Below are 9,535 nucleotides of genomic sequence, written 5' to 3' on the forward strand. Positions count from 1 at the left end.
CCTCCCCTCTCGTATGCACACACAGAGCATCCACACATCCAGTCTGCTGGCTCCAAGTCGATATTGCTTCGGCCCTCCAAACACTTGTGTCTTACAGGAGGTAAACACGCACCAACAGTCCACACAAAAACTTCCCCTCGGCGGCATTAACAGCAGGCTGTATTGTGTGAGACCTGGCTCTGTCTGAACAGCCAAAGTCCACCGCCTCCTCCTTCGATCAACGTCTGAGCACTGACAAATGGCAGTGGGCGGCCATTGCAACTCCAACAGCTGCCATCTTTGGTTAGAATGGAGAATGAAGCTCCAAACACTTGTGTCTTACAGGAGGTAAACACGCACCAACAGTCCACACAAAAACTTCCCCTCGAGTCATCAACAGCAGCCTGTATTGTGTGAGACCTGGCTCTGTCCAAACAGCCAAAGTCTGCCGCCTCCTCCTTCAATCAACATCGGAGCGCTGACAAATGGCAGTGGGTGGCCATTGCAACTCCAACACCTGACATCTTTGGTTAGAATGTAGAAAGAACAAGCCTCGTGTCCAACCTCAGATTACATACTTAAATGCATGATGAAACATGGAACCAGATTTCCTGGAATTAGGTTTCAGATATTATGTACAAACCAGTGTTTTCGGAATACAGAATGACTGTGTTTTGTGCATTAATGGGAGTCAGTTTAACCAGAGCACATAATAATAGACCAAGTGGAGTGGATGGATAAAGGTTAACCAGAAAAAAAGACAATCAACGGGATATCTAGAGATGAAATTTGATGTCTAATCAGCTCTGGTGCCATAAAATCAGTACTCGTCTAGCAAAAACTTACCCTGACAAGATATTGAAGTTAATTAATCTAATTAAACAAATTGTTGTGTGGAGTCCAGAATGGCTGTGCAGCCCACGGTGTTAAAAGGGCAAGAATGGATTCCCGCCAGAAAGAGGAATCAATGTCTTCTCACTGAAAAGGCTTGGTAGTCTTTGATGCATCGGAAAACAACAAAAGGTTGCAGGGTTCGGCCCTTTTAATTTCACTGAGATCGTTCAATCGAGATCTATAGCAGCAAGTTCCCTTGATAATTCAGTTGAAAAGCTTAGATGGAAAGAAAGACATGATTTTGAATTCACGGCTAGTGTTTTTCAAAGCTTTTACAATCTTCCTAACCATAATACAAACTGATAACTTTAAGAGTCATAGTTGCATCCAGATCATATCAGACAAACTCCCTTTGAAGACAAGAAGCTTGACTAGAGACAGCAAAAATAGGTTTTAGATGACCTCATTGTTATGTCTTTATTGCTAGTTATAATCTTTAAATCCACCACAGCTCAGAACATTACTTAGATGGATTAAACCATGTGCCACTAACTAGCAATTTGACATTGAATGAAAAAGGGTAATCCTTTATTATCATTAAGAAGAGTCTTTAAATGATGAGCTCTGCTTTGAAATGATTTGCTTAAACATAATCAACAAGGAGACAAGAGTAAATATGCACAATTATCGCTTGAGCTCCGATTTGAATGCCAACAAGAGAAACATACCCGACGTCAGGCTAAAAACGAGAAAAACTGGTTGCGAGTTGTGTGTCATTGCAACAGGGTTCATAAGTAATTTGTGTTTTTACCTCTGACTGCTTCCTGTGTGCATTACTCATTCTTACACAATTAAAACATTAACCCAAAACCCATTTAAAATGTTAAACTACTTGAGAATGAAGGCGGAAATGCTACGCCGAAGATCTGGCTTTAGGAAAGTCCCAACATGATAATGAAACATTGATCTTTCTACTGGCCCAACAGTTCAGAAACATGACGTATGGATCTGGACGTGAATATACACTGTATCATGTCATCCCAAGTGTGGTGTTTTCATTGAAATGTGATGATGAGCGAGCAGCCCTCCCAGTTTCTTTCACCTCAGGGTGCTATGGACACCCTCACATGCTGAGAAGAAAGGAAAGAAACAGTAAAGAGAAAAAAAATAGACTGATAAAGCTGGAAACAAAAGCCAGCATCCCAGCATTCGAGCTTTCCCTGCCTGGAGCCGTGTAGATCATCAGGTGTCATCTCATCCCAAGCTCAGCTTTCACATAAAGGCAAAAACTCATTGGAAGGGAACGTCAGTGCATAGAGGTCAGCATCCTGCAGGGTATATGAGAGAACAGACCCACACGCCTGGGCACAAGAGCCATCCAGAGGAAGCCAAATGGTTCGAAGAATGAATGAAGATGCAGAGGTGGGCATCATTGCACCTGTGTAGGACGCTTCGAAACTCAATCCTGAAATTCTTTCAGGATTTATTTCATCCTACAGGGTCAGCAAGGTTAGGACATTTGCCAGGCTCTGACATTTAGCTATTTTAGGTTGCCTGACGAGAAGTGGGAAGTGAAAATCTCTCAGGCTGAGGCATCATGGGAGCAGGTCGGAGAAGCGAACCACTCAACTGACAAATGAATGCTCAGATATTGAGAAACAGCATCAGGTTGGAGGTACAGGACAGCGTCTGACTCTGGCTTATTTCCTTTGGACTGAAACCGGCAGAGGAATTCATCCTTTCAATCTTGCCCCAGAGTAATTCCACTTCCATCCCCCAGAGTTCCCATGCGCACACATACGTACACACATGCACGCTCACATGTACAAGGAGACGACAAACGGTGGGAGAAAAAAGAAAACACTTAAGAAAACAAATCTGAGCAGTGGAGCATCTGTCAAGCTGCCCCAACAGTAACGTTGTCCATACAAAATGGCAGCCTTCAATAAGTTACTGACGCATCCATCACACTTTTGCTCAGACTGGGAGATGGTGGGATGACAAGAGGGAGACGGAGGAGAGCTTAGGCGTGTTGTGCGGCCAATTCCTGCCCGATGAAACGACGCAGGCGTTCCAGGTATTGGCTGTACAGTTCGATGTCGTTGTGTCCGGCTCCCTCCACCCACAGCGGCTCCACGGCTTTGGGGCAGCGCTCGTACAGGGCCAGCCCGTGGGAAAAATCTATCACCTCGTCCTCCGTCCCATGGATGATCAACACTGGAGACGTGATTTTAGACACTTTCTCAATGCTGAAATAGGGACACACAATTGGACACAGGGTGTTAGAAGAAAAACAACTTCCCCAATACACACAGAGAAAAATAATACTTTATTAATAGATTGAAAAGTTCATTTCACACTTGACATATATGATCAATGAAACCCCATAGATTAATTTCAGCTCCAACTAAATTTTCAGTAGCGCGATAGCTCAAAATTTAGCTATTTCGAATTTATCAGTTGTATTTAATTCGTCATTTTTGATGTCACTCAAATTGTGATGTTGACTTTTTTTGACAGATATTTTAAATGTACTCTATAATTTAACACAGCTGAATACATAATGTGTAATAGTAGTATATACATTATCTTTAAAATGTTTGGGTCAGCATTTTTTTTTTTCTTGTAAGAAATTAATGCTGTTATTCAGCAATGACCCATTTAAACTGATCAAAAGTGACAGTAAAGACATTTATAATGATACTTTTTTTTTTTAGATAAATGCTGTTCTATTCAAATAATGGTGAAAAATCTATCACAAGTGTCCACAAAAATAAGCAGCACAACTGTTTTCAACATTGATAATTAAAAGAACTGTTTTTTGAGCAGCAAATCAGCATATTAGAATGATTTCTGAAGGATCATGTGACACTGAAGACTGGAGTAACGGTTGATGAAAATTCAGCTTTGTCATCACAGGAATCAATTACATTTTAAAATATAAGACAATAGAAATATTTATTATTTTAAATTGTAATAATATTTCCCGATATTACTGTTTTTACTCTACTGTTGTTAATTTTGGTCAGCACCAAAAAAATTACATACTCTAACTACAAATTTCTGAACAGTACATACAAATACTTATAAATAATAACAACAATTACAAATTGTTATGTAGCTAACTACATTTTGTAAATTCAAGTGGTGTATGTGTTGTATGCATGTGTGTATGTGTGTGTGGGTGCCAGCAAACTAAACAGCTGCCTGCCAACTACACAGCAGTTGTGCGAGAACAGTGGTGGTTTTGACTGAAGCTGTATGGCGACCATGTGTTCTGCTACACTGGCACTGAGTGACACCAAATGTAGAGCCAACCTCCCTCACAGCCGACATGCAACAATGAAAATGATTGTAATGAAACATGAAGAAAAAAAAAAAGCCTTATTTCCTTTAATCAAGTGCTGAAGGTCTAATTCTAAGATTGAAAAATGTTTTGCATCTAGGCTATATATTTCAATGTGTGATAGTCAGATGCATTTTGTGTCGAAACAAGAAGCTCAGTATAATCCCCACCAGCAATCCACATCACAACCCACTCTTTTTGCTCTCGCCAAAACCAAAACCCAGTGAATTGCTCATAAATAGCAGCAATCTGTGCTGGCCATGACAAGGCAAATCATCAGCTCATAAACAAACTGCAATGATGATGCCCTGTCAAACCTCCAATAAAATGGTAATGACACAAATAATTGAGGACAAATAGGAACCCAACGTTTTTTGGTACTCACTTGGGAAATGCGTCAAAGCAGTAAGTCTTCTTAGTGTCAGGGAAGGCCACCCTCATGCCAGAGGTGAGAGGGGAGTGGAGAATCACAGCCGCACACTCATATCGTGATGCCAAGTCCACCGTGGGCACTGTGCCAATGCTCTGTCCATACAGGATAATATTTTCCGGGCTGATGCCGTATCTGTTTGAAATAGAGGAATCAAAAGCTAATTAAATGTCACATACCAAACAAATAACTGTCTCATGTCAATGTGATCTGCAGCCTATTCACACCAAGAGCAGTATAAATTACAGATTGCTGGCAAAAAATTGTGCTAAAACTATTCACACAGAGTGCAGTGTGAATTTTCATCAGCCTAGGGCTGGACAATAATTCAATATCAATATGTATCGCGATATAATTTTTTTCAATAACGGTGATATGATTTTTAAACATTTCCGATATTTCGATATACATTACCAGTTTCCCATACATTGATTTATTTGTGCCGTTTGACTTCGTTGAATAAACATGAGCACTGCACGTTTCAAAATCATAACACGGCGCGGGTGTTTTATATGAATGTATCTCTGAAGGGAATTGACTGTCTTCAAGGTTTCTATTTCAGATAAATAGTGTTCATATCGATATCGAAATTATATCGTATCGTCCGAAATTAAGAAATATATCGTGATATCAATTTTGGCCATATCGTCCAGCCCTACATCAGCCTTTGAGTAAATTCGCATTCCTGATTGAAAACAAATTGTGCTCTGTTCATTTAGTTTAACGATTCTGGTTCGTATTCCACTTAATGGTTTCTTACAGATCCCATTAAGGATTCTTTTCGCACTTTTAAGAAAGACTAGGCTAACAAACTAAAATGTTCAACCAATAGGTATTATTTTAGGTTACATACGTTTTGTTTATGTTTTATTTTTTATTTTTTGGTAAGTCGCAAGTTCAAAAGAACAGCATTTAAACAGAAATCTTTTGTTACATTATAAATATCTTTACTGTCACTTTTGATCAATTTAATGGGTCCACACAGAATAAACTATTAATATCTTAAAAAATATCTTACTGACTTTTTAACAGTTGTCTAGATTACACATTAAAGGGATAGTTCACCCAAAAATGAAAATTTGATGTTAATCTACTTACCCCCAGGGCATCCAAGATGTAGGTGACTTTGTTTCTTCAGTAGAACACAAATTAAGATTTTTTTACTCAAACCGTTGCAGTCTGTCAGTCTTATAATGGAAGTGAATGGGAATCACGGCTTTGAGAGTCAAAAAAACATACACAAACAAAACCAAATTAAACCCTGTGGCTCGTGACGATACATTGATGTGTAAAGACACGAAACGATCGGTCTGTGCGAGAAACTGAACAGTATTTATATAGTTTTTCACCTCTGATTCACGCAACGTCCAAACTGTCCTGAGTGCGTTCGCGTCTTCTTCTTCTTCTTGCTTTAAAGCAGATCGCAGACTTATAAAAGTGCATTACCGCCACCTATCTCTCAAATGCCTCAAATCCCAAACCTCCTCCTGCCCAAACTATCTCAGCTCTCCGTGCCCATCTCCATCTGTCAGTGGATCAACAGCTTCCTGGCAGACAGGCAGCAGCTATTATCCAACGATATAAATACTGTTCAGTTTCTTGCACAGACCGATCGTTTCGTGTCTTTACACATCAATGTATCGTCACGAGCCACAGGGTTTAATTTGTGTATGTTTTTTTGATTCTCAAAGCCGTGATTCCCATTCACTTACATTATATGACTGACAGACTGCAACGATTTGAGTTAAAAAATCTTTGTTTGTGTTCTACTGAAGAAACAAAGTCACCTACATCTTGGATGCCCTGGGGGTAAGTAGATTAACATCAAATTTTCATTTTTGGGTGAACTATCCCTTTAAGATGCAGCACTGTAAAACTTGAACTCTACAACAGTCACGCAGTTGTTTTGGTTGAGCCCTGGTATTGATTTCATGTCTCACCGTGAGCGTAGAGCCTGCCACGCTGCGTCTATGTCTGCATACAAATTCTTTTCTGAGGGCTTCCCCGTACTGACCCCGTAGCCGGAGTAATCATAGGAGAATATGTTACAATTGATGCGAGTGCCCAGGCCAATATAGAAGCTGCTCATCTGGCCTAGATCCACTGCGTTACCATGGGAGAACAAGACAGTGAACCTGAGGAGAGAGACAGACAAAAGGGGTGATGGGATTTGAAGTATAAAGTCACTCTCATTACACTATTTCAAGGTCTGACTCAACATCCAAGTCAAGATGTGTCCACAAAGAGACTTAATAACCTATAATTTTACTCGCTGAATCACTGGGCATGTAGGCGCATTTGCAGTGAGCCTGAGCCCGATATGCTGCAGGGAATGATTTCATAACTAACACGGGTGTGTGTGTGTGTGTGTGTGTGTGTGTAGAATCATATAATACCAGAGTATCCAAATAATCCGGCGGCAAAAGAAAAAAACTGGCAGTGTTATTTTAGAATTACTTATATAGTATATAGTTTTATAGTATTTTTAAAATTTTATTTATTTTAGTTAAGTTCATATTTTCAGTTTCAATTAATTTTTTAGTTTTAGTATTTTATTAAGTGATTTTGTCTTTTTTATTAGATTTTGTCTTAACATTTCTATTTAGCTTTAATTTTCAGTTTTAGTCATTTTAATACTTCAACTTATACTTTTTCTTTCAGTTTTTCCATCAAATATTTATAAATTATTTCAGCTTTATTTCAATTAAAGAAAACAATTTTGAATAGTTTTAGTTTCCAACTATAAAAATATTATATCAAAGCCAGACTTTCAAAAAGAAATTAACGGGTACTTTGTGTAGTAAAGTGAAGACGTCCACAATATTGACCACAACAAAAAACAACTGTACTCATCCTATGAAAATCACTCTTAAAAAGGAAATAAAGCAACAAAGGAACAAGTAACAACAGTGGGAATAAAGTGGTGCGTGATAAAGAAAGAATGTGTCCAGGAAGGAGTGGCTTCTGGTAAAGATAGCAGACAAACTCAGAGAGGGAAGCAGGAAACGGGACAAAGGAAAATGGAAAAATAATGAAGGAATGTAAATGACCCATTGTAGGAAAAGGGGGGTCCATCAGAGGAAACGTGACATTTTGAGTTCAACGTATATTATTGTGAAAAAAAACAAAAACAAAAAAAAACTGTCAATTAAGCTCCTCCAATCGTAACTAAAATGCACCCATCCTACCTGGCAGAGGGGGCACAGCGGATATACATGCAGCCCACTCTGTTCCCCCTACTAGATCGAGTCAGGAACACTTCCGTGGCATCCAGTTCCCGTTGGGAATACTGGAAGTCTGCCCGCTCTGTAAGGTGGAGCTTCCAGCGCCCCTCTCCTGTGGCATTCCCTCCCCCTACCGAACTCCCACCACCACCACCACCTCCCCGGGACCGGAGGCCCGACGTCCCCGTGGGTCTGGCAGGTACCGGCCCGGTCTCCAGATCAGGCAGGAGGGCATAGGTAGGCTCAGGAGGCAGGAAGGCAAGCTTGGCAGCGATACGGCTGGGGCAGGGGGGGCAACAGAACAGGCAGCACAGCTCACTCACAGAAAGGCCATTCATTGTCAGCTGCAAGAGAGATGACAGGAGATTGTGGTCAATACATATTCAACACAAACCATTTTATGTATTTTTCTACTCACATTAATTAAGTTTCAACTGGCCTCTGTAGTATGGACATTATATTTGGAGTAACAATAGTAAATTGTATAATATATTATTATTGTTAAATGACACCACTGGTCACGTGATCTAAACATGGCGGCCCCCATGAGGGGCAACCCTCTCAACATACAATAAAACAGCCTTCTCTAGAAGACTTATATGATCTCGTGTAAATGTACATAATTTGAATATTTCTCAAAAGTGCTGTTGATTTTTTTCTGTTTAAAACGTTTTTAAAACAAAATACTTAATAAATAACTAATTTAACATGTAATTTACGGAGTAATTATTTTAAAAAACAATACTATATTCAGGCTTCTTTTGAAAAAGAAAAATAAGACAGAGCTCTTTCTTTTCTTTAGATATTTCTTATGCAAATTTTTCTACCAATTCTTAGAAAGGTAAAAAGCTTCAAAAGTAAACAAATGGTTAATAAGTAATACCCAGGTAGAATTAACTCAGGCATCAAGTAAACCTATCTCCCAGCTATACTGTCCTTCCAGCTTAAAACTAATAGTCTAAAGTTACCTGTTATTTGACACTTTATAGACTACAAATATAAATAATATATATTGTCTGATATTGCCGGTTTAAGAGGCTCCAATAAAATATTCACCAGTGGTCACATCAGTCCCAACAGACCCGCTCATCGCTTACTCAACATTTACACCTCATTTCAGCTGCAAACGAACAATATATTGCTAACAAACACATTAAAGTATATATTTGTCCACATACGTGTCGTTCTCTTGACCACAGCCGGATTTCTTTATATTTTCACACCTCTGTCGCTAAGTAGCTAGCTCGTAGTAAGGGGGTAGGGGGGAGTTAGCCAGCTAGCAGTCAGCTACGACTCCTCTCAGATAACAAATAAAGGCCAGGACGCCGCCGCGGACATTTCTCATCCGAAAATAAAAAACTGAGCTCTCCAGGAATAAAACTTGATTTCCGGTTTGTCGTTCCGAGTTGATTCCCGGCTACCGTCCTGCCAATGTAATAATCTGCTGTTATAGGCTAATAGAGCTGTGTGTTTTTTCCATTCCAGTCAAAGATGTTTGTTAGCCTTCCCACTCTTCATTGCGTCTCACTGTTATAGTTTGAAGTAGGAGGCGCTATAGAGCTGGGGAGTAGTAAGTAAACTTGGATTAAAAACCTGTTGTGTTGAAGGCTAAAGTGAGTAATAAATGGCATTTTCAAACATGACATTGTATAATAACGCAGTAGGCTTAAATGACAATTAAAATATAAACTGTTTAACTGTTTAAAAACATACAATAATCTA

General features: G+C 39.4%; 1 protein-coding gene across 1 annotated transcript; it reads right to left on the minus strand.

Annotated features, from left to right (window-relative positions):
- Window positions 1–324: 324 nt before the first annotated feature.
- On the minus strand, window positions 325–9,334 carry LOC107700092 (protein ABHD17A-like). The gene is made up of 5 exons (XM_016501615.1): window positions 8,992–9,334; window positions 7,778–8,157; window positions 6,530–6,724; window positions 4,545–4,724; window positions 325–3,062 (listed from the first exon to the last, which is right to left on the minus strand). The coding sequence occupies exons 2-5, from the start codon at window positions 8,149–8,151 to the stop codon at window positions 2,837–2,839; spliced, it is 975 nt and encodes a 324-aa protein (XP_016357101.1). The 5' UTR covers window positions 8,152–8,157; window positions 8,992–9,334; the 3' UTR covers window positions 325–2,836.
- Window positions 9,335–9,535: the final 201 nt, after the last annotated feature.

Source organism: Sinocyclocheilus anshuiensis, unplaced genomic scaffold, assembly GCF_001515605.1.
Source record: "Sinocyclocheilus anshuiensis isolate Anshui unplaced genomic scaffold, SAMN03320099.WGS_v1.1 scaffold477, whole genome shotgun sequence".
In the NCBI taxonomy this organism is placed as follows: Eukaryota; Metazoa; Chordata; class Actinopteri; order Cypriniformes; family Cyprinidae; genus Sinocyclocheilus; species Sinocyclocheilus anshuiensis.

Bases quoted from the DNA above. Each gene is read 5' to 3' on its own strand.
- LOC107700092 (XM_016501615.1), bottom strand. From the start codon at position 8,151: ATGAATGGCCTTTCTGTGAGTGAGCTGTGCTGCCTGTTCTGTTGCCCC. The intron at 4,725-6,529 runs GTGAGACATGAA...TATTTCAAACAG, and splicing joins TGGCAGGCTCTACGCTCACG to ATACGGCATCAGCCCGGAAA. The intron at 3,063-4,544 runs GTGAGTACCAAA...TCCCTATTTCAG, and splicing joins TGCTTTGACGCATTTCCCAA to CATTGAGAAAGTGTCTAAAA.